The sequence below is a fragment of the Apodemus sylvaticus genome, chromosome 10, assembly GCF_947179515.1.
Source record: "Apodemus sylvaticus chromosome 10, mApoSyl1.1, whole genome shotgun sequence".
In the NCBI taxonomy this organism is placed as follows: domain Eukaryota; kingdom Metazoa; phylum Chordata; class Mammalia; order Rodentia; family Muridae; genus Apodemus; species Apodemus sylvaticus.
This window is the reverse complement of record NC_067481.1, coordinates 75346701-75373130: the sequence shown is the minus strand read 5'-3', so window position 1 is coordinate 75373130 and position 26430 is coordinate 75346701. Positions and strand designations below refer to the sequence as shown.

The 26430-nt window shown below is 39.3% G+C and overlaps 1 protein-coding gene across 1 annotated transcript; it reads left to right on the top strand.

Moving 5' to 3' along the window:
• The first annotated feature begins 17108 nt into the window (after positions 1-17108).
• Positions 17109-18044, top strand: LOC127694333 (olfactory receptor 2Y1-like). The gene has a single exon (XM_052195891.1). The coding sequence runs from the start codon at positions 17109-17111 to the stop codon at positions 18042-18044; it is 936 nt and encodes a 311-aa protein (XP_052051851.1).
• Positions 18045-26430: the final 8386 nt, after the last annotated feature.

Here is a 26430-nt window from a genome sequence, read left to right as displayed (position 1 = left end):
CAAAGAAAGAGAACTTCAGACTAATTTCCCTTATGAACATCGATGCAAAAATACTCAATAAAATTCTTGCCAACCGAATCCAAGAACACATCAAAACGATCATCCACCATGATCAAGTAGGCTTTATCCCAGGAATGCAGGGTTGGTTTAATATACGGAAATCTATCAATGCAATCCACTACATAAACAAACTCAAAGAAAAAAACCACATGGTCATTTCATTGGATGCTGAAAAAGCATTTGACAAAATTCAGCATCCTTTCATGCTTAAAGTCTTGGAAAGAATGGGAATTCAAGGCCCATACCTAAACATAGTAAAAGCAATATACAGCAAACCAGTAGCCAGCATCAAACTAAATGGAGAGAAACTTGAAGCAATCCCACTAAAATCAGGGACTAGACAGGGCTGCCCCCTCTCTCCTTATCTTTTCAATATTGTACTTGAGGTACTAGCTTGGGCAATTCGACAACATAAGGAGGTCAAAGGGATACAAATTGGAAAGGAAGAAGTCAAACTATCATTATTTGCAGATGGCATGATAGTCTACCTAAGTGACTCAATAAACTCCACTAGAGAACTCCTACAGCTGATAAACAACTTCAGCAAAGTGGCAGGTTATAAAATCAACTCAAGCAAATCAGTGGCCTTCCTATACTCAAAGGATAAGCAGGCTGAGAAAGAAATTAGGGAAATGACCCCCTTCACAATAGCCACAAACAGTATAAAGTATCTTGGGGTGACTCTTACCAAACATGTGAAAGATCTTTATGACAAGAATTTCAAGACTCTGAAGAAGTAAATGGAAGAAGACCTCAAAAAGTGGGAAAACCTCCCATGCTCATGGATCGGTAGAATCAATATAGTTAAAATGGCCATTTTGCCAAAAGCAATATACAGATTCAATGCAATACCCATCAAAATCCCAACTCAATTCTTCACAGAGTTAGAAAGAGCAATTATCAAATTCATCTGGAATAACAAAAAACCCAGGATAGCTAAAACTATTCTCAGCAACAAAAGAAAGTCTGGGGAAATCAGTATCCCTAACCTCAAGCAATACTACAGAGCAATAGTGTTAAAAACTGCATGGTATTGGTACAGTGACAGGCAGGAGGATCAATGGAACAGGATTGAAGATCCAGAAATGAACCCACACACCTATGGCCACTTGATCCTCGACAAAGAGGCTGAAAACATCCAATGGAAAAAAGATAGCCTTTTCAACAAATGGTGCTGGTTCAACTGGAGGTCAGCATGCAGAAGAATGTGAATTGATCCATCCTTGTCTCCTTGTACTAAGCTCAAATCCAAATGGATCAAGGACCTCCACATAAAGCCAGACACTCTGAAGCTAATAGAAAAGAAACTGGGGAAGACCCTTGAGGACATTGGTACAGGGAGAAAATTTCTGAACAGAACACCAATAGCGTATGCTCTAAGATCAAGAATTGACAAATGGGACCTCATAAAATTACAAAGTTTCTGTACGGCAAAGGACACCATCAAAAGGACAAATTGGCAACCAACAAATTGGGAAAAGATCTTCACCAATCCTACATCAGATAGAGGGCTAATATCCAATATATATAAAGAACTTAAGAAGTTAGACTCCAGAAAACCAAACAACCCTATTAAAAAATGGGGTACAGAGTTAAACAGGGAATTCTCACCTGAAGAACTTCGGATGGCGAAGAAGCATCTTTAAAAATGCTCAACTTCATTAGTCATTAGGGAAATGCAAATCAAAACAACCCTGAGATTTCACCTTACACCAGTCAGAATGGCTAAGATTAAAAATTCAGGAGACAGCAGGTGTTGGAGAGGATGTGGAGAAAGAGGAACACTCCTCCACTGCTGGTGGGGTTGAAAATTGGTACAACCACTCTGGAAATCAGTCTGGCGGTTCCTCCGAAAACTGGGCACCTAACTTCCAGAAGATCCTGCTATACCACTCCTGGGCATATACCCAGAGGATTCCCCACCATGTAATAAGGATACATGCTCTACTATGTTCATAGCAGCCCTATTTATAATTGCCAGATGCTGGAAAGAACCCAGGTATCCCTCAACAGAAGAGTGGATGCAAAAAATGTGGTATATCTATACAATGGAGTACTATTCAGCCATTAGAAACAATGAATTCATGAAATTCTTAGGCAAATGGATGGAGCTAGAAAACATTTACTAAGTGAGGTAACCCAGACTCAAAAGGTGACTCATGGTATGCACTCACTAATAAGTGGATATTAACCTAGAAAACTGGAATACCCCAAACATAATCCATACATCAAATGAGGTACAAGAAGAAAGGAGGAGTGGCCCCTTGTTCTAGAAAGACTCAGTGAAGAAGTATAGGGCAAAACCAGAACGGGGAAGTGGGAAGGGGTGGTGGGAGGACAGGGGGAGAAAAGGGGGCTTATGGGACTTTCAGGGAGTGGGGGGCTAGAAAAGGGGAAATCATTTGAAATGTAAATAAAAAATATATGGAATAAAAAAAAAGACAAAAAAAAAAAACCAGCAGTGGCACCTTGATCCATGGGCAAACACCATTCATGAATCAGCAATGGCAGTTTGAGAGGCTCTGCCAATGGGTCTGAGTCCATGAAAGCAGCAAGAAGCCACCAGAAGTTCTTTGATGACATTTCTCTCTATGAAGTCACAATAAATGATGACTAGCAAAGAAAGGAAAGGTGACTTGATACCATACAAGTCATAATCACAGTGTGTTTGTTGTCATTGTCATCATCAGCAAATTCCAACTATGATCACCACACGAAGTCATCCACTGTTTTTTGGGTTATATTTATAACCTTTCGAAACATCATGTGTTCTCTAAGCATCTGCTCTAGCAAAACATCACGTACTTCCAGCAAAACATCATATGTCTATTTTCAACAAAACATCTCCCCACATTTCTGCTTCAGCAAAAAAAATCCTCTGATAAGACAATTTCCAGAAAAATATCGCATGACACAGCTGAGTCTCCAAAAAATGATAAATTTCCACTTCATACATTACCTGCAGTGGAGGCACATGCCTCTAATCCCAACACCTGTCCACAATGTTCTAACTCTTCCAGAAAAGTACAAGTATTTTATTAAGGCGGGGATGTGAGTACATAATTAAAGAAGAAAATGAAACAGAAAATCATGTAAGCACTCTCTCAACAAATCCAATAGAAAATAGCTATGCAACAGAATTTCACCTTTAACAAAAACAGTAAGCAACAATCAATTTTCCTTAATACCTCTTAATATCAGTGGTCAATATTGGGCAATATCAATTCCCCAATAAAAAGACAAAGACTAATAGACTGGATACATAAATGGTGCCAAATATTTTGCTGCATAAAAGAAACCCACATCAGTGACAAAGGCAGTCACTACTTCCTAGTAAAAAGCTGTAAAACAATTTTCCAAGAAAATGGTCACAAGAAACGAGCTGAAGTGGCCATTCTTATATTGGATAAAATGGACTTTCAACCAAAAGTTGTCAAAAAAGATAAGGAGGGACACTTCATACTGATCAAAGGAAAAGTCTACAAAGATGAACTCTCAATTCTGAACATCTATGCTCCAAACACAAGGGCACCTAAATGCATAAAAGAAACTTTACTAAAGTTCAAAGCACATATTGCACCCCACACAATAATAGTGGGAGACTTCAACACCCTACTCTCAAAAATGGACAAATCATGGAATCAGAAACTAAACAGAGATACAGTGAAACTAACTGAAGTTATGGACCAAATGGATCTAACAGGTATTTATAGAACATTCCACCCTAAAGCAAAAATTGGTCACAAAACTCAACAGATACAGAAATATTGACATTATTCCATGTACCTTATCAGATCACCACGGCCTAAGGCTGAACTTAAGCTCAAACAAAAACATTGGAAAACACCATACACATAGACTTTGAACAATGATCTTCTCAATGATAGCTTGGTCAAGGAAGAAATAAAGAAAGAAATTAAAGACTTTTTAGAATTCAATGAAAATGAAGACATATCATACCAAAATTTATGGGACACAATGAAAGCAGTGCTAAGAGGAAAACTCATAGCTCTGAGTGCCTCCAAAAAGGGAATGGAGAGAGCTTACACTAACAGCTTGACAGTGCACTTGAAAGCTCTAGAACAAAAAGAAGCAAGTACACCCAAGAAGAATAGACGACAGGAAATAATCAAACTCCGGGCCAAAATCAAACAAACAGAAACATAGAGAACTATACAAAGACTCAACAAAACAAGGATCAGATTCTTTGAAAAATTCAACAAGCTAGATAAACCCTTAGTCAGACTAACCAGAGGGCACAGAGACAATATCCAAATTAATAAAATCAGAAATGAAAAGTGAGACATATCAACAGAAACTGTGGAAATCATCAGATCCTACTACAAGAGCTCATTATACTCATCAAAGTTTGAAAATCTGGATGAGATGGACAACTTTCTAGATACATACCAGGTGCCAATTTAAAACAGGATCAGATAAGCCATCTAAATAGTCCCGTAAGTCCTGAGGAAATAGAAGCAGTTGTTAATAGTCTCCCAACAAGTAAAAAAAAGCTCAGGACCAGATGGGTTTAGCAGGGAATTCTATCAGATCTTCAAAGAAGAGCTAATATTAATACTCTTTGAACTATTCCACGAAATCGAAACTCAAGGAATACTAACCAACTCATTCCATGAAGCCACAATAATGCTTATACTTAAACCAAACAAAGACCAAACAAGGAAGAATTTCAGACCATGCTCCCTCATGAACATTGATGTAAAAATATTGAACAAAATCCTGGACAACCGAATCCAAGAATGCATCAAAACTATAATTCACCACGGTCAGGTAGGATTCATCCCAGGGATGCAGGGATGGTTCAATATAAGAAAATCCATCAATGTAATCTATTACATAAACAAACTCAAGGAGAAAACTCACATGGTCATTTCATTAGATCCTGCAAATGCTTTTGACAAAATCCAGCATCCCTTCATGATAAAAGTCTTGGAGAGATCAGGAATCCAAGGCCCATACTTAAACATAGTGAAAGCAATATACTGCAAACCTCAAAAAATATATATACTGCCAACATCAGACTAAATGGAGAGAAACTTGAAGCAATCCCACTAAAATTGGGGACCAGACAAGGCTGCCCACTCTCTTCCTATCTATTCCTATCTATTCTATAGTACTTGAAGTCCTAGCCAGAGCAATCAGACAACAAAAGGAGTTCAAAGGGCTACAAATTGGAAAGAAAGAAGTCAAAGTATCACTATTTGCAGATGATATGATCGTATACTTAAGTGACCGCAAAACTGCCACCAGAGACCTCCTAAAGCTGATAAACAACTTCAGCAAAGTGGCTGGATATAAAATTAACTCAAACAAATCAGTAACCTTCCTCTACTCAAAGGATAAACAAGCTGAGAAAGAAATTAGGGAAATGACACCCTTCACAATAGTCCCAAATAATATTTCATACCTTGGTGTAACCCTAACAAATCAAGTGAAAGATCTGTATGACAAGAACTTCAAGCCCCTGAAGAAAGAAATTGAAGAAAATCTCAGAAGATGGAAAGATCTCCCATGCTAATGGATTGGCAAGATCAATATAGTAAAAATGGCCATCTTGCCGAAAGCAATCTACAGATTCAATGCAATCCCCATCAAAATCCCAAATCAATTCTTTATAGATCTAGAAAGAGCAATTCTCAAATTCCTCTGGAATAACATAAAAAACAGGTTAGCAAAATCTATTCTCCACAACAAAAGATCTCCTGGGGGAATCACCATCCCTGACCTCAAGCTCTACTACAGAACAATAATGATAAAAAACTATATGGTATTGAGATAGGCAGTCAGATCAATGGAATAGAATTGAAGACCCAGATATGAACCCACACACTTACAGTCACTTGATATTTGACAAAGGAGCTAAAAACATCCAGTGGAAAAAAAGACAGCATTTTTAACAAATGGTGCTGGATCAACTGGAGGTCTGCATGCAGAAAAATGCAGATCGACCCATTCTTATCTCCTTGTACAAAGCTCAAGTCCAAGTGGATCAAGGACCTACACATAAAACCAGACACACTGAAGCCTATTGAGGAGAAAGAGGGGAAGAGTCTTGAACACATGGGCACAGTGGGAAGTTCCTGAATAGAACACCAATGGCCTATGCTCTAGGACCAAGAATCGACAAATGGGACCTCATAAAACTGCAAAGCTCCTGTAAGGCAAAGGACATGGTCAAGAGGACAAAATGGTAATGAATAAATTGGGAAAAGATCTTTACCAATCCTTCATATGATAGAGGGCTACTACCCAATGTATACAAAGAACTCATGAAGTTAGTCTCCAGAGAGTGAAATAACTCTATTAAAAATGGGGTACAGAACTAAACAGGGAATTCCCAACTGAGGAAACTCAAATGGCTCTAAAGCACCTAAAGAAATGTTCAGCATCCTTAGTTATCAGGGAAATGCAAATCAAAACAACACTGAGATTCCACCTCACACCAGTCAGAATGGCTAAGATGAAAAACTCAGGGGACAGCAGATGCTGGAGAGGATGTGGGGGAAAAGGGACACTTCTCCATTGTTGGTGGGATTGCAAGCTGGTAAAACCACTCTGGAAATCAGTTTGGTGGTTTCTCAGAAAATTGGACATAGGACCTGAGGGCCCAGCTATACCACTCCAGGTCATACACCCAGAAGATGCTCTTACATGTAATAAGGACACATGCTCCACTATATTCACAGCTGCCTTATTTATAATAGCCAGAAGCCAGAAAGAACCCAGATGTCCTTCAACAGAGGAATGGATACAGAAACTGTGGTATATATACACAATGGAGTACTATTCAGCTCTTAAAAACAATGAATTCATAAAATTCTTAGGCAAATGGATGGAACTAGAAAGTGTCATTCTGAGCCAGGTAACCCAGTCACAAAATAATGCACATAGTACGTACTCACTGATAAGTGGGTGTTAGCCCAAAAGCTCAGTATAAACAAGTTACAATTCACAGAGCACAGGAAGCTCAAGATGGAGGACTTAAGTGTGGTGCTTTGGTTCCTCTGAGAAAGGGAACAAAATACTCACAGAAACAATAAAGGAGCCAAAGTAAGGAGCAGAGACTGAAGTAAAGGCCACCCAGAGACTGCCCTACCTGGGGATTCAACCTATAAATAGTTACCACACCCCAATATTATTATGGACAACAAGAAGTGCATACCAAAGGGAGCATGTCATGGTTGTCTCTGGAGGGTCCCTGCCACAGCCTTACACATACAGAGGCAGATGCTAGCAGCCAACCATTGGTCTGGCATGGGTTCCCCAATGGATGATTTGGAGGGTGGTCTGGAGGAGCTGAAGGGGTTTACAGCCCCATGGGAATAACAACAATGTAGGCCACCCAGATGCCCCAAGACTTCCAGGGACTAAACCAACAACCAAGGGGTACACATGGTTCCAGCCAAAAATGTGGCAGAGGAATGGCTTGTCGGGCATCAGTAGAAAGAGTAGTCTTTGATCCCGTGAAGGATCCATAGATGCCCCAACAAAGGGAAATCAACCGGGGGGGGGGGGGGGAGTGGGAGTGGGTTGGGTGGAGGGACATATACTTGGTGGCAGGGGGTGGGAGGAGGGGTTGGGAGTTTTCAGGAAGGGGAAAACTGGGAAAGGTTTTACCATTTGAAATGTAAATGAAGATTATATTAAATTAAAAAATAGGAAAAAAAGAGGAGGAGGAGGGAGGGGTAGAAGGGACAGAAGGGGAGTGGTGATCTGGAGGGACAGTGGGTTTGGAGGGTTGGTGGGTACTGAGTCCCAGCCAGCAGCTCTGGGTCTCCAGTGGTAGGGGGTGGTTCTTACTGAATGCACTACAGCTGCAGATTCTCTAGAAAGTATCAGGGAGTGGGATCAAAGTACATGAGTTCACTGCTATGTAGGAAATGTGAGATCCATTTCCATACTCAGAATCTAATGAATTCGCTCTTAGTAGGACCTTCCTTAGATACTTGTTTCTTGAACACAGATAACTTCTTATTACATGTTTGTGGTTTTACTGTGTGGGATAAACATATGTCAGGAAAGTTACACAAATTCTACCCCAAACAATGAAAATGTTTCACTGAGTCAAGGCAGTTGGTGACAAATCAAAGAAATTTGATGTAATGATTATAATTTTAGTAACATTTGATCAATGTCTCTGTATGTCTGTAGCTTTTTCACTCTTGTGACCACATTACCAGACAACATAAATAGAGATTTATTTTGCTTGTGGCTGCAGGAGGTTCAGTTTATCGGGATGGGGAAGGCAGGGAACACATCGTGGTTGGCCGGGAAGCAGAGGTCAGGGTGGGGAGAGGGGTAAATGCAGGGACTCTGCTGCCTTCCTCCTTTCCCCCTTTTATTCTCTCCAAGCCTCTAGTCCACATGCATTCACCTCAGGCAACCCTCTCTAGAACTGTATTCACAGACACATCCAAAGACGTGTCTCAAATTTGATTCCTTGATAATTCTAAATCCAGTCAAGTTGTCAAAAAAGGACAATCATTATAAATCAGCCAGTCAGCCTGAAACTCAGACATACCACTTTGAAGTTATAGCATTCCGCTTATGATTCTGTCAAAAATCTCACATCCATTTTATCAGGAAAAAAATCATTCAGCCTGTCTCCATGAATCTGTTAATCTTAACAATTCAAGAATTGTTTTAAAAAAGGACAAGTTCAAATTCTCCTCTCAGGCTCAATGCAAAGTATTGACTATGAGCCACTGAAAAAGAATTTATAACCCCGTGGTGGTGACACACGCTTTTAATCCCAGCATTCTGGATGCAGTGGCAGACAGATCTCTGTGAGTTTGGGGCCAGCCTAGTCGACAGAGTGAGTTCCAGGACATCCCAGAACAGGATAAAAATCCTGTCTCGAAAGTGAAAGCAATAATAAAAGCAAAAAAAAAATGAGTTTATATACTTCCAAATACGATAACAAAAAATGAACATTCTTGTTCTAAAATAGGGAGATGGGAACATAGAAAGATGTTTGGAGGGATGGCTCCAAATTAAGATTGAAACAGCAACTCACACATTAAAACTTGCAACTCAGTATCAAACATCCAAGTCATATAGACACATGATTTGAATTCCAATGGATTTTGATAATAGATGCTCAATTCTCTTAGGGATGAAGACTCTTCTTGATTTTAATTTTTCTAACTCTCGTCTACCATCTCTCCTTTACCAGCCTCTAACCTGCCATCTTACCCTAAAGTTTTCCTCTTAATGAATTTCTACCATACCTGAGCATCTGCATACACTTTCATTAATCCTTAAACAGCATTGCAGGATAAGCCATATCTCCACTTCCCTGATGGAGAAATTGAGTCTTAAATAGGTTAATACAATTTTTCAAGATTAAAAAGCTTATCATCTAAAGCTTTTTTCCTATAATATGTTATAATTCCTTAAATACTGACAAGATAATTTTGATTATTAAAACTTTAACTCCATAAAAATCAACAATAATTTTCAGTACATAAACTAGAGTAGGTTGATGAAATACTGCTTTTGAGTTTGTTATTGATGAAACAAGACAATAGGAAAAGATAATTGGTTGTGGTGTGGGTTTTGTTTTGTTTTGTTTTCTGCCAACCTGACATACGCTAGAGCCATCTGGGAAGAGAGGGCATCACTTGAATAATTGACAGAGTCATATTGGCCTATTGTAGAGTGTGTGGGGACATTTTCTTGATTGGTGATTGGTGCAAGATGGCCCATCTACTGTGGGTAGTGCTCCCCCACCCCTGTCAGGGGTCTTGGCTGAGACAAAAGGCAAACTAGGCAAAACATGAAAAGCAAGCCAGGAAGTAGCATCCTTCAGTGGGCTCTGCTTCTTTCTGCCTCTAGGTTCCTGCCTTGAATTCCAGCACTGACTTCCCCTAATGTTGGACTATAAGCTGGGAGTTGTAAAATGAAATAAACTTTTCTTCCTAAGTTGCTTTTGACTGTGGTGCCTTACCACAACATTAGAAACTAACCTAGGACAATAGTGATATATTGTGTCTGTGTGTGAGAGATAAAACATCAAGCTTTCCTTAAGGGAAATACTTAGGTCAATGGTGCATATAAATAAGACTATTAAAAAGTCTGAAGTGTGGTCAACACAGTACACTTCAGTTGGGAGAGGAGATTTGGCCTGATTGGTCAAGGGCATAAGGAATGAGATGAAGGCAAATGTAGTCTGGAGAATATCAGATGGTAGGTTCATTAGGGCAAGAGGTCATGCATGGTATGGGGATCCTAACTAGAACTTCACCTGAGCATCATTTAGTAACATAGAGCAATGAAGACTGAAATTCACAACTTAAAACCCATCGGTTGGCTGTAATTGCCACCATGGGACTGAGACATCTCCAAGGCCATTCTTAGTAAACATTTTTTTTGCCATTACAAAAGAGTCTCTGACAATTTCCCCAGGGCATGTGTGATTCACTAAGCTAAGAGGAGGTTTGGTAATAGGCCAGCTCTGTCCATGTCTCTCTGGTAAGGGGCAAACTGGGAAGATTCAGCCACCCCTAAGTTATTAGCACCAATGAGAAAAGTATCTCCAGGGAATCATGGATAATCATAAAAATAAGTAAGCTCTTGGAGCTCTCGTCCAAGGCTGGCACACTACAGAATAAATAAATCAGCTCTCCTTAGAACATCTCTAACTGCAGATGGCTCACACAAATCACCTTTGAAATCAAGGAAATTGATGATTGTAGTACAACTGTTTCCTTTGCTGGAGGTCTGAGTGAGTACTGTCTGAATGGGCTACACCACCCTCACAACTTAAACAGAATCAAGAATAATTCCACTAGGTAACTAACAGAATTTCCCTCTGCTTTTTGCCTGGTTTGAGGATAGAGAAATGTTAAATTAAAACAAGAACTTTTATCACTGGTCAGCTTTCCCTAAGATCTATTCCCCTATCCTCTCATTTCACTACACATAGCATTTAAAAATATATTCTCCAAGTCTGAAAGTAGAGAATGAGGTGTTGGTGAGGAGGTAGTCAACGTTATTGAAATGAAATCAAGGAGGAATAGCTGGAAGATGAGATAAAACCTGGGAGTTGGTCCTAGATAGAGTTGACATTTTGTATCAGGAGTTGCTGTTTAAACTATTAATTCAATGTCATTGTCTATTAAACTGACTAAATTCAAACCTAAGTTATATGGTACTAGAAAACTTTGTAGTGGCACTTGGGGTGTTTGAGATAATAAAGATCACCCTAAATAAATAAAGATCATCCACGTGTGAAACTGGAAGAGATACAGGGTAATTTTTAGTGAGAATGGAATATGGTCCAGATCAGAAAAATAACAGTTTATAGAATGGTGGCTAGAAAGGTTTGAAAGTAAGTTAACTTTTCACAGAGAGCCTCACGTGCAGGAATAACAGGTGGAAGAGAAATCAGATTAAAAGTTAAGAATAGATAGTTGGACAATAGAGGTATGAGAAGAAATGTGCAATGTACCCTTTGCTGAGACAGACTGAATGTCACCACTTGAATACCATTGTGTGGCCATCTGAAAATGCCATGCCACTAGTTGACAGCAAGCAGGCCATGTTGGTACAAGCCTATAATCCCAGAACTTGGGAAGAAAGTGCGAGAGGCTGTGACGTCAAGGTCATCCTAGACTATACAATGAGTTTCCATCTTTTAAAAGGTAGGCAGGCTTCCATGAAGGATACAGCGTGGACACTCTTCCTGATTGCTGATCTTAAGTGTTATTTACAGAGCTCATGCACTGGCTCACAGGGGTGTGCATGTGCTCAGACATAAACTCATATTTTAACAAAGATGGCTACTGACTATATTTCAGAAAGCAAACACATAAATGTCAAAATGCCTCATGTGTGCCAAGGAGATTAGGATTACTGGATTCAACCTTTAAAAACTTGAGATCAGAAAAATAAGGAAAATCACAGCTGAGCAGAAGGGTAAAAATGCTCACAATTATTCAGTTAATGCAGAAACATTTTTCTAACTTCCTGAAATGTTCAACTTTCAGAATTCGATATGGAAGCTTTGACTTTTTGAGAAGATCATTTTTTTCTAGGCTGTGTATTTTTATACTTCTTTATTTTAAAGGTTTTTTTTCACACTGATCCACAAAAGTGTAAAGGTAAAGGAGGTTGATGTTTGAGCAGCTAGTGGGTGGCTGAGATGCAAGAATGAATAATTAAGACCTGTTGCATTGGTTAGCAACTGAAATGAAATGAAATTAAATGAATGAAAGATATATACAGTGTGACAGTTAATAAAAATTATTGAAATGTTACTCTGCTTGAATATGGACCCCAGAAAAACTTGAAGGTCATTATTCTCTTGTGTGTATGGAGAGTAATCCGTTGGGGGAAGATCTGTGTCTATATATGGGTACCCTAACACCTCTGCCCCAGCTTTGCTCACATGTTCTGGGCACACATGAGAAGTACTGTCCAGTCCCTGAGCCAGTATAACAAAGGTCAAAATCAGCCTGGGTTGTGAAATGTGCAACTAAGAATAATGTTTGGCATCTGCCAGTCTTCCAATGGATACAGGTGACCTTGAAAGATGCAAAAGCCTACCAAGAGATTTCCAGAACATGTGCATAGCCAAGAAGGCCCCAGTTAGCCAAGACAAGAAAAAAGAGTGAAATTAAAACCCTGAGTGTCTGAGGAGTCAGGACTGCAGCAAGTTCATGCGTGATAGATACATGAGCAGTGTGCACACAAGGAGGGACTGGGGACTGACAGCACTAGTCTCAAATAAATTTAGTGGGGCCCTTCACGTAAACATGAGTGTTGGGGTTAGGCAGATCGGTGTGCCTTCTGCGGGACTCTGGGAATTAAAGTACATAGCCCACAGACATAGCTCTCATAAGCAGCCACATGCAAGATCTTGCTTATAGAGAGGAAAGTCAAGAAAGAAGGTGTCAGAAAGTCTTCACCTTTGAAACTGCCTCATATCGAGAATCTCACCTTACACACCACATTTCCAAATAAAAGAACAGATTTCAAGAAATTAGGATATGGACTGTCGCAGCCCATTTTTTTTTTTTTTTGAGGAATACTGAAATTGCTATAGGAATTCTTGCTTTCTTAAGGAACTGCTGAAGAACTGGTTTGAGGGAGCACTTTGGGGTCAAAAATGTATGAAGGACTTTCATGTACCAGTCATTATTCTAAGCATCAAAACTGAAAGGCGGGATGAGATAGGTTAACTTATGGATCTAATCTTCAGATACGATGACTAAATCAAATTATGTTATTCTAGATCTGGTTGCATGAGGTAGAGGGAAAATAAATGGAGGATTTAGGCCAGAAAAAAAAGGAGAAATGATAGATCAAGAAACCAAAGATATTATTACCCATAAATATGGCTGGAGTGGCTGAAGGACATAATAGGGAAGGAGAAAAAGGCTGAGGAAACCCAGAGGTTTTGTTGAGCAAGTCCTGGGTTTAGGAATGCGCACAGGTATGGGAGAGCAACTATGGAAAGAAATGACTTCAGGTTTCCTTCTAAACCAAACAGTCACAGCTTTGTACCATATTTTAATCTAGGCTTAGCTTGCAATTGATAACACTCCACAGTTAAGTCAGCACTGCTCATTTTTAAAATCTTTTTATTGGTTCTTTGTGAATTTTACACCATGCACTCCAATCCCACTCATCTCCCCCTCCCCCTTTATCCACCTTCCATCCTTGCAACCTCTCCCTACAAACAGAGGGGAAAAAATTTCATTGTGGAAGCTATAGTGTGTCATAGTGTGTCCCACAGTATACCCTTTTAACCACACTTCTTTGCTTGCAAATGTTCATTGCAAAGACTTGCTGGTCTGGTACAGCTAGATTTTATTTACCTTTTGTTCTACCCATCTCAGGTCATTTTCATTTTCTACGATTCAACTGGGTGACTTAAAAGCTTTCAATTTCAACTCTTAAGTTCTGTTTGTGTCCAGCTGAAATACTGACATTAAACTGAATTCTGCCTTACATATGTGGTGGCCACTTAATGCTCTGCAGCATCTTGCTTTGTTTTGTTGAGATCCGTAGGATTATGACACCAGTATCTTTCCTATAATAAATCTAATTGTGTACTTTGAGTATGGTAATCTGTCTTTGTGTCCTTATAAGCATCTTGACAGGGTAGAGACCATAAAGTTATTGTGCTACTAATTGTGTGATATGAAAGTGTTCTTTCCTATTTCAAGAAAACAAGTATGTCTGGTAATTTTATGGAACCACGCATGACACCAGATGTGAAATGTACTCACTAATAACTTCAACATTTGTTGAGAGCCCTTTACCCATCCCCAAGCAGTGAATTGGGAAATCAGTAATTGAAAAAACCCAAACCCAAATACATGATACTTAGAAATTAGCTATGTACACAGCTGGTAAATTATATATATATATATATATATATATATATATATATATATATATATATATATTCCCATTTCAAGGGATTTTGCAGAACTTAATCCCCATCAAAATCTTATAAAATAGATTATTTTATACTTATGTGAAGCAAGCTTCCAGAACAGGTGATAAAGTCCATATGTGTATGTGTGGGGAGAGGAGGGAGTCCATATAACTACAATGGTGACTCTAGCCTTCATAAACAGCTGTTCTCAACAGTCAGAGTCATTCAGAAACAGCTGTACTCAACAGTCAGAGTCATTCAGAAACAGCTGTACTCAATTGTCAGAGTCATTCAGAAATAGCTGTGCTCAACAGTCAGAGTCATTCAGAAACAGCTGTGCTCAAGAGTCAGGGTCATTCAGAAACAGCTGTGCTCAACAGTCAGAGTCATTCAGAAACAGCTTTGCTCAACAGTCAGGGTCATTCAGAAACAGCTGTGCTCAACAGAGTCATTCAGAAACAGCTGTGCTCAACAGAGTCATTCAGAAACAGCTGTGCTCAACAGTCAGGATCATTCAGAAACAGCTGTGCTCAACAGTCAGAGTCATTCAGAAACAGCTGTGCTCAACAGTCAGAGTCATTCAGAAACAGCTGTGCTCAACAGTCAGAGTCATTCAGAAACAGCTGTGCTCAACAGTCAGAGTCATTCAGAACAGCTGTGCTCAAGAGTCAGGGTCATTCAGAAACAGCTGTGCTCAACAGTCAGGGTCATTCAGAAACAGCTGTGCTCAACAGTCAGGGTCATTCAGAAACAGCTGTGCTCAACAGTCAGAGTCATTCAGAAACAGCTGTGCTCAACAGTCAGAGTCATTCAGAACCATCTTAGGTGTCCTGGTTTCAGTATGTGCATATTCACTTTCTCTCACGATTCACTTTTTGTTTATATTTCCCAAGGAGGCTTCGAGCATGGCAGTCAAGTACCTTCCTGCAGCCATCATCCCAGCAGTAGGTCACAGGTGATGACTTCCAGTATAGTAGACTCAATGAAAAGTTGAATGTGTTAATTTGCCAGAATTGCTTGTGTGGAGCACGGGTGAAGGTTCTATTGGTTACTGACATCTTTTTCTGTTTTCCTATATCTGATTCGGATTTTTAAAACTATGATAAATGGCCACTTATAATTACTTTTATCCATCTCTTGCTAATATATTTTTGAAGGTGTGTTCATAGTTAATTCTCAAAGGCGTAGAAGGCAGACTTTCATGAAATTCGAGAGTCAAATGTTTTACTCAAGTTATTTAATATCTACTAAAAGCCATGAATAAATTAGCATGAATGTAGTGCCTCTTATATACTGTAAGAGAAAACTAATTTTTTTTTTTTTGGCCATGTTCCTAAGTTCCTAGGAGTCTCTCAGCTTGGAAGAAGGCAGGATAGTGTAAAACTTTTTAATGAGTTCATTATAGGCATCATTGATGAGGCAGGGACAGATAAAATCCTTGTGCTACTAACTGAAAAGTGTAGATAGAAACTGCACAAAGAAATTTTGGATTGAGAGAAGACTTCTTTCAGGAAAGTTCAGAGGTGGGTTTTATCAGTGGGGGAAAGTAGGAGCATGTTCCAGGCATGGTGCTACATGGGAAGTCACATGTGTATTGCCAGCCATTTTGTTTCCCTACAGAGACAGATCTATAATCTTCTTGGCCTTCTGACAGAGGATAGCTGAAGCAGAAATTTTGGGGGGACTGACGCTCAGCAAAGGGAAGCAGATAAGCACTGGGGTTCAGGTTCGTGACCTTAGCCTGGCTAATTTGGATCTTTAGCTACTTGCAGAATTCTGCTTAATAAAACAAAAAGAGGAACAAAGGAGAATAGCCCTTATGCCATGTTTTGTAAAGTTCATTTTAACTATGTAGTTATTTTAGTTTTCCTAAGTGCTAGGGGTTGGATATGGGATCCTACACATTCTAGACAACTTCTCTTACAGTTATCTCCACCATATCATATCTTTAACAATATTGTTAATTCTTTGAGAATTTCATACACTGTAGTTTTATTCAGCCCTCTCCTAACTCTTCCCATAACCACCTTCTCTACCCTCCCATACAACATTGTGATCTGACATTCTTGTCTCTCCCTCCTCCTCCCCTCCCCCTCTCCTTCCCCCTGCCTCTCCCCATCCCCTCCCCCCTCTCTCTCCTTCTCTCCCTCTCCCATCCAGTCTGGTTTGTGTTGCCCAGCTAATGCTGTGATGAGGGCCTGACCTGGTTTGTGAGTTCAACCTACTAGAGCATATCATTAAATAAAACTGACTCTCTGTCTCCCATCAGGTATCAAATACCAACATCAGATTTCTAAATGTAATTTTAAACTGTCTGAATTTGAATTCTGCATCTTATTGCTGTTAGGAAAACAATATCGATCTTTCTATTTTCAGACAAAGAGAAACAGTGGACCGAAAGGACTGAGTTGTCTGGCAAAGTCTCTACAGCAAGGTTGGAGTTCTAACAAGAGCCACACCTTAAGCCAATGATGTCCCATCTGAAGAGCAAAATATAAAGAAGAATGGACAGATAGGCTAGAATAGCAAACTAAAAGATAACACACATCGGTTTTGAGTATTTATAGAATAGTGTTTTAACCCATACTCCTTACAGGAAACAATGAGTAGAGTTTGATATTTGTGCACGTGAAAGGTTATGGAAAATTTCAATACTAGTACACAAGAGAGTTTCATTTTGGTGGGTTTCTCAGATTGGCCTCAACTGCAAGTTTTCCTTTTTGTCATTATTTTGATTTTCTACTCCCTAACTATCTTGGGCAATACCACCATCATCGTCCTTGCAAGACTAGACCTTCGACTGCACAAACCTATGTACTTTTTTCTCTCCCATCTCTCCTTCCTGGACCTCTGCTACACCACTAGCACCGTGCCCCAGCTCCTGATCAACCTGCAAGGACTTGACAGGACCATCAGCTATGGAGGGTGTGTGGCCCAGCTCTACATTTTCCTTGCTCTGGCCTCCACAGAATGTTTGATTTTGGTGGCAATGGCCTTCGACCGCTATGCTGCTGTGTGTCATCCACTCCACTACACCAGCATTATGCACCCCATCCTCTGCAGGGCATTGGCCATCTCCTCCTGGGTGGGAGGCCTTGTGAACTCTCTGATCCAGACCGGGCTTGTGATGGCCATGAGACTCTGTGGCCATCAAATCAATCACTTCTTCTGTGAAATGCCCATATTCCTGAAGTTGGCCTGTGAGGATACAGAAGGAACAGAAGCTAAGATGTTTGTAGCTCGAACAATAGTCTTGGTATGCCCTGCTGTACTGATACTAGGCTCCTATGTTCACATTGCTAAAGCTGTACTAAAAGTCAAGTCAATGGCTGGACGCAGAAAAGCTTTTGGGACTTGTGGGTCCCACCTCATGGTGGTTTCTCTCTTTTATGGCTCAGGTATTTATACATATCTTCAACCAGTCCATAGGTATTCTGAAAGCAAGGGAAAGTTTGTTGCCCTTTTTTATACTATTGTTACCCCCATGTTCAATCCTTTGATCTATACCCTGAGGAACAAGGATGTGAAGGGAGCTCTGTGGAAAGTGATAGGGAGAGGCACAGACTCTGGGTAGGAGGTGAAGAGAAGAGCTCATAGCATCCCTGTGGTAGATTTCATATCTAGAATTCCACCTTGATCTTTCACTGGTCACAGCAAACAGTTCGGTAGCTCTCAGGATTTTAGAGCCTTACTCTTGAGTACACATACATTGAGATGCTTTTATAAGTCAGTGTCTATGGTCTTCATGCCAAACAGAGTAAGCTGTGATTTATATTACAAATTTCCACAAGAATGTACTTGGGGAGCATATTATGGCCACACTAGAAAGTTGTAATGAACTGTAGATATTTGGGACAGTGACAGGAGATATAATTAAATGTGACATCACTTTTTACAAAATCAGTGATTCCCAACACAGATAACTCTATGCCTACACACACAAATCTTTAGCTCAACAGCTATTTCCTAAATAGTTATGGCACTAGTCATACCCTCCCAACACCTCAAGGCTGTCTCTAACTTTCCTGATATTTTCTACCCTTCTATCTTCCTGGCTTCTGTTCTTGGGAAAATAAGGAAATCGTGATCTGAGATACTTTACTCAGCATACGGAGCTTTGAATGTTTGTAGTGAAATTTTTGAAATTTTAGTTTCCAAACACAGAAATATTATAAGGTGTTTTTGTTTTAATGCCAGGTATGTGATATGGGGCTGCTTCTGACTGTCTGAAGTAGCTCACTGACTTGCTTCAAGTTCTAGCAGAGGTGTGTTTTGCCAGCTGCAGAGAGTTTTTGCAATTGTGTGATGATTGGAATTCTGGGAACTCTTCAGAGCGTATATAAATGCTAGAGCCCTGAAAGGCAAGGTTGGTGGTTGGGGATCGTTGGGGGTAGGGGTTGGGGTTATGGTTTGTTAAACTCAAAGAAGAAATTAAATTCAGGAATGTATTCCTTTTCCTCTCCCCTCTTTGTTTCTCTACTATTTTCCTCTCCTTTTTTTCTCTCCTATCTAGTGCTATAGTGTTGAAGGGGTGGTAAATGGTACAGAGGGGAGGAAGAAAGAAGAACCCACAAAGTAGCAAAAAATCAGCTACAGATCTTATGTATGAATCCACCTGAAGACACTTGGACAACCTCATCCCAATACTCCAAATAGATTCAAGGCACTAACATAAAAGAGGAAGAATATTAAATTATTAGAAGATCATAAGAGGATTATATTATGGCTTTATCTTGGAGATCATTTTGATACTATGCAATTTAATTGATGCATAGTAATAGTGAATGTCATTGCAAAGAGAGTGATTTCTTGAGATCACCCCTTGGTTCTTACATGGGATCTTTGACTGAGTAGAAAACAAATTCAAGAGAAAAGCATACAAGTTTTACTAGTTTATGTATACATGAAGAGCTTTACAAGAGAGTAACTGTCCAAGAAAAATGCTGAAACGAGTTGTTTTTAGACTTTTCAGAAAAAGAACAAAGAATTTGTAAAGGACTGGCAAACAAGTGGATCTTTAACAGAGTAGTGAATCCTAGAGATTTCACTAAGAGACATGCCTGTAGGTATAAAAGCAAACTTAAGATGAGCATTACTTTAGTAGGCTTATATATTCAGATTCATTACAACCCTTTATTACCACTCTTTGTGACTAAGTCAAAATCATCATTGTTGTTTTCCACTTGCAGGAAAAGTCAGACTACATAGGCAAACCTAAAGTTTCATTTTCTCACATAATTTAAGCTTCAATAATCTATATGCCAACACTATTCCTATTTTATTTTATATTTTGAGGTAGCCTAGTCTTTATAAAAATTTTTATTAGATATTTGCATTATTTACATTTCAAATGGTATCCCCTTTCCTCATTACCTCTCCAAAAAACCCCTATCCCATCCACCCTCTCCCTGCTCACCAACTCCTTCCCACTCTCTTGACTGGCATTCTCCTACTCTGGGGGATAGAGCCTTCACAGGACCAATAGCCTCTCCTCTTAGTAATGTCTGAAATGCACATCTTCTGCTACATATGTAGCTGGAGCTATGGTCCCTCCATGTGTACTCTTTGGTTGGTTGTTTAGTCCCTGGGAGCTCTGGGGGTACTGGTTAGTACATATTATTGTTCTTCCTGCGGGGCTGCAAACCTCTTCAGCTCCTTGGGTCCTTTCTCTAGCTGCTCCATTGGGTACCCTATGCTCAGTCAGTTGGTTGGCTGTGAGCCATGGGTATTTTGATGCACCTTCCAATAAGGATCAAAGTATCTACACTTTGGTCTTCCTTCTTCTTGAGCTTCATGTAGTCTGTGAGTTGTATCTTGGGTAATCCAAGCTTAGGGGCTAATATCCACTTATCAGTGAGTGCATACCATGTGTGTTCTTTTGTGATTGGGTTACCTCGCTTAGGATGATATTTTCTAGAAAAGTCATTTGCCTAAGAATTTCATGAATTCATTGTTTTTAATATCTGAGTAGTATTCTAATGTGTAACTCATTTGCCTAAGAATTTCATGAATTCATTGTTTTTAATAGCTGAGTAGTATTCTAATGTGTAAATGTATCACAATTTCTGTCGGCCAACCAGACGCCCCAGGGCTCCCAGGGACTAAGCCATCAGCCAAGGGGTACACATGGTTCCTGCTAAAAGAGTGGCAGAGGAATGCCTTGTCAGGCATCAGTGGGAGGAGAGGTCCTTGGACCTGTGAAGGTTCAATAGAGGCCTCAGTGTAGGGAAATCAAGTGGGAATTATGGGAATGGGTTGGGTGGAGGAGCATATTCTTAGAGGCAGGGGGTGGGAGGATGGGTTGGGGATTTTCTAGGATGGGGGAACCTGGAAAGGGTATAACATTTGAAATGTAAATGAAGAATATTTTCAATTAAAAAAACATGAAAAAAAAAGAAAAGAAAGAAAATGCCATTTTCCCCCCACTGGATGGTTTTAGCTCCTTTGCCAAAGATCAAGTGACCATAGGTGTGGGTTCATTTCTGAATCTTCAATTTTATTCCACTGATTTACCTGCCTGTCATTGAACAAATGCCATGCAGTTTTTATAACTATTGCTCTGCAGTATAGCTTGAGGTCAGGGATGGTGATTCTACTAGCAGTTCTTTTATTGTTAAGAATAGTTTTCAGTAGCCTGGGGTTTTTATTGTTCCAGATAAATTTGAGAATTGCTCTTTCTAACTCTATGAAGAATTGAGCTGGAATTTTGATGGTGATTGCATTAAATCTGTAGTTTGCTTTAGATAAGATGGCCATTTTTACTATATTAGCCCTGCCAATCCCTGAGCATGGGAGATCTTTCCATCTTCTGAGATCTTCTTCGATTTCTTTCTTCAGAGACTTGAAGATCTTGTCATACTGATCTTTCTCTTGCTTGGTTAGAGTCACACCAAGGTATGTAATATTATTTGTGACTATTATGAAGGGTGTCATTTGCCTAATTTCTTTCTAAGCTTGTTTATCCTTTAAGTATATGATGGCTACTGATTTGTTTGAGTTAAACTTTATATCCAGCCACATTGCTGACATTGTTTATCAGGTTTAGGAGTTCTCTGGTGGAATTTTTGGGGTCACTTAAGCATACTATCATACCATCTGCAAATAGTGATACTTTGACTCCTTCCTTTCCAGTTTGTATCCCTTGGACCTCCTTTTGTTGTCTAATTGCTTTGGCTAGGATTTCAAGTATTATATTGAACAGGTAGGGAGACAGTTGACAGCCTTGTCTAGTCCCTGATTTCAGTGGGATTGCTTCAAGTTTCTTTCCATTTAATTTGATGTTGGCTACTGGTGTGCTGGAGGTATGGGTCTTGAATTCCTGATATTTCCAAGACATTTATCATGAAGAGGTGTTGGATTTTGTCAAATGCTTTCTCAGCATCTAATGAAATGATCATGTGTTTTTTTTCTTTGAGTTTGTTTATATGGTGGATTACATTGATGGATTTCTGTATATTGAACCAACCGTGCATCCATGGGATGAAGCCTACTTGATCGTGGTGGATAATCATTTTGATGTGTTTTTGGATTCGGTTGGCAAGAATTTCATTGAGTATTTTTGCATTGATATTCATAAGGGAAATAAGTGAAAGTTGTCTTTCTTTGTTAGGACTTCGTGGTTTAGATATCAGAGTAATTGTGGCTTCATAGAACAAGTTGGGTAGTCTTCCTTCTGTTTCTACTTTGTGGAATAGTTTGAAGAGTATTGATATTAGGTCTTCTTTGAAGGTCTGATAGACTCTGCATTAAACCCATCTGGTCCTGGGCCTGTTTTGGTTGGGAGACTATTAATGACTGCTTCTATTTCTTTAGGGGTTATGGGATTATTTAGATAATTTATCTGATCCTGATTTAACTTTGGTACATGATATCAGTTTAGAAAATTATCCATTTAAACTAGATTTTCCAGTTTTGTTGAGTATAGGCTTTTGTAGTAGGATATGATGATTTTTTGATTTCCTCTGTATCTGTTATTATATTTCCCTTTTCATTTCTGATTTTGCTGATTGGATACTGTCTCTGTGCCCTCTGGTTAGTTTGGCTAAGGGTTTATCTATCTTGTTGGTTTTTCAAAGAATCAGCTCCTGGTTTGATTGATTCTTTGTATAATTCTTTTTGTTTCTACTTGGTTGATTTCAGCTCTGAGTTTGATTATTTCCTACAATCTACTCCTCTTGGGTGTGTTTGCTTTTTGTTCTAGAGCATTCAGATGTGTTGTCAAGCTGTTAGTGTATGCTCTCTCCAGTTACTTTTTGGAGGCACTCTGAGCTATGAGTTTTCCTTTTAGCACTCTTTTCATTGTGTCCATAAGTTTGGATATGTTGTGCCTTTGTTTTCATTAAATCTAAAATCTCTTTAATTTCTTTATTTCTTCCTTGACCAAGTTATCATTGAACATGAGTAGAATGCTCAGTTTCCAAGTGTATGTGGGCTTTCTGTTGTTTTCGTGATCTGAGAGGGTGCATAGAATTATTTCAGTCTTCTTATATTTGCTGAGGGCTGTTTTGTGACAGAGTATGTGGTCAGTTTTGGAGAAGGTACTGTGAGGTGCTGAGAAGAAGATATATTCTTTTGTTGTAGGATAAAATGTTATATACATACATACATGTGTGTGTGTGTGTGTGTGTGTGTGTGTGTGTGTGTGTTAAATACGTTTGGTTCATCACTTCTGTTAGTTTCATTGCCTCTCTATGTAGTTTGTGTTTTTCTGATCTATCCATTGATGAGAGAGGAGTGTTAAAGTCTCCCACTATTATTGTGTGAGGTGCAATGTGTGCTTTGAGCTTTAGTAAATTTTCTTTAATGAATGTGGGTGCCCTTGCATTTGGAACATATATGTTCAGAATTGAGAGTTAATCTTGGTAGATTTTTCCTTTGTTGAGTATGAAGTGTCCTTCCTTATCTTTTTTGATTACTTTAGGTTGAATGTTGATTTTATTCAATATGAGAATGGCTACACCAGATTGTTTCTTGAGACCATTTGCTTGGAAAATTGTTTTCTCTGGGTCTATCTTTATGTTTGAGGTGAATTTCCTGTATGCAGCACAATGTTGGGTCCTGTTTATGTATCCAGTCTGTTAGTCTATGTCTTATTATTGGAGAGTTGATTCCATTAATATTAAAAGATATTAAAAACTGATTGTTGCTTCCTGTTATGTTTGTTATTAGAGGTGGAGTTATGTTTGTGTGGCTATATTCTTTTTTGTTTGTTAAAAGATTAATTTCTTGCTTTTTCTAGTGTGTAGTTTCCCTCCTTTTGTTGATGTTTTTCATTCATTATCCTTTGAAGGGCTGGATTTGTGGAAAGATATTGTGTAAATTTGTTTTTGTGGTGGAATACCTTGGTTTCTCCATCTATGGTTATTGAGAGTTTTGCTGGGTATAATTGTCTGGGTTGGCATTTGTGTTCCCTTAGGGTCTGTATGACATATGCCCAGGATCTTCTGCCTTTCATAGTCTCTGGCAAGAAATCTGGTGTAATTCTGATTGGTCTGCCTTTATATTGTTACTTGACCTTTTTCCCTTACTGCTTTTGATATTCTTTCTTTGTTTAGTGCATTTGGTGTTTTAATTATTATGTGATGGGATGCATTTTTCTGGTCTGATCTATTTGGAGTTCTGTGGGCTTCTTGTGCATTCATGGGCATCTCTTTCTTTAGGTTAGGGAAGTTTACTTCTATAATTTTATGAAGATATTTACTGGCCCTTCAAGCTGGAAATCTTCACTCTCTTGTATAGCTATAATCCTCAGGTTTGTTTGTCTCATTTTGTCCTGGATTTTCTGGATGTTTGGGGTTAGGATCTTTTGCATTTTCCATTTTCTTTGACTGTTGTGTCAATGCTTTCTATGGTATCTCCTGAATCTGAGATTCTCTCTTCTATCTCATATTCTGTTGTTGATGCTTGCATCTATGACTCCTGACTTCTTTCCTAGGTTTTCTAGATCCAGAGCTGTTTCCCTTTGTGATTTCTTTACTGTTTCTACCCCCATTTTTAGATATTGGGTGGTTTTGTTCATTTCCTTCACCTGTTTGGTTGTGCTTTCCCGTAATTTTTTAAGGGCTTCTACCTGTTTACCTGTGTTCCCCTGTATTTCATTAAGGGAGTTAATTATGTCCTTCTTGAAGCCCTCTATCAACATCATGAGCTGTGATTTTAAATCCAGACCTTGCTTTGCCACTGTGTTGGGGTGTCTAGGACTTGCTCTTGTGGGAGAACTGGGTTTGGGTGCCATGTTGCTTTGCTCTCTGTTGGTAACATTCCTGTGTTTGCCTTTCACCATCTGGTTATCTCTGCTGTTAGTTGGTCCTGCCATCTCTGGCTGGCACTTGTCCCTCCTGTGGTCCTGCAAGCCTGTCTCTATACACCTGTGTGACCAGCTCTCCCCTGGCACTGAGTGTTGTGGCTCAGCCCAGCTCCTGGGTGCAGGTGGAGCCTGGACCAACCCTGACCCAGCTGCTCTGCCTCTCCTGTGTTCCCTGGCTTCTACTACACTACCTCTTCCTCTTCCAATTTCATGTGCTTTGTTTTTAAACCCACTCAGTTTACTTACCTGCCTTTATGGCATGTGTGCAGCACCATCTGTGAGAGCATGTGCAGGCTCTCCAGGAACATTCCTTGAGGAAATCTGATGTTTCTTTACCAGCAATTATCAAGTGTCAATAGCTCCTCAGCTAGGAGCGGGGATTCATGAACCTTCCTCCTTCTATGCTGGAACTTTAGCCAATGTGATCTTGTTTAGTGAGCATGTGACCTTGGCCAGTATGATTACATGTGTACAATAACCCTGTGATGCAGGGGTCCACTGCCTGCGGCTCTCTCAATCTTTCTAAACCTTCTCTTGCAATGATATCTGAGCTCTGTGAGGAGAGGGCCTAAGATAAATGTCCCACTTAGAGCTGCACACTCTAGAGTCTCTGCATGTTGAATAGCTGTGGTTCTCTGTATTTGCTGTCATCTACTGCAAAAGGTTTTGTTTTTATTGAAAATATATTTTTATAAGGTATTCTGACCACAGTTTTCCATCCCTGAAATTCCTCCACATCCTTCCTGTCTCTTCAACCACCCAAATCCACACTCTATTTCTTTCTCTCTGTCTCCGTCTCTGTCTCTGTTTCTCTCTCTCTCATTAGAAAATCAAATAAACAGATGAACCAGACAACACAAGAAACACATACAGATAAACACACACACACACACACTAGATTTTAGAGAAATACTATAATAACACAAAATTTAAAAGCAAGAGCCTGATAAGGATTTTATTTTTTAAAAAAAGGCAAAACAAAGCATTATGAGAGAAACGTCCTCCAAAATGCCACTGAGTTCACCTTGTTTAGCTATCTACTGCTGGGCATGGGGCCTGCCTTAAGCATGGTTTGTATACACAGTGAGATTCCACTAGAAGAAACGAATTTCCTATACTGCAGTATTTAGTAATTTTTAAAGTTACTACACAATTCAAGTCAAGGAAGCAAAGAAAGCCTTCTTGTCTAAACAAAAATTTGTATGAGTCACCTGAAGGATCACTGGTTATCCTTTAAGGTTATCGAAGTTTTTCTTCGATAGAAAAACTTGAGCAACCTTAGTCTTCAAGAGTAGACATTACTAGATCTGAAGGCCCATCTTCCCTTTAGAAGGAGAGACTTTACCTCATTTCTAGTTTTCCTCTTTGCAGAGATGGCAAAGTCTCAAGAAACAAAAACAAAGAAGGCATTGAACCTGTTGGGAGCAGCTTTCTAAGTGCTCTGGTTGTCTAGGGGCCCCTTTTAAATCTTCATTAACACAGAAAATACTGATTTTCAGAATTATTGTGGATAAAACAGGACAAAATAAGAAACAATGATACATTAAATATCAGTGGTGACATACAATATTTTGTATTTCATTTCAAGCTTTTCATCAAGGAAATAAATGTTTAGTTGGCTCATGGTCACACATAGGGAAGAATAAAAGTGTTG

Bases quoted from the DNA above. Each gene is read 5' to 3' on its own strand.
- LOC127694333 (XM_052195891.1), top strand. From the start codon at position 17,109: ATGGAAAATTTCAATACTAGTACACAAGAGAGTTTCATTTTGGTGGGT.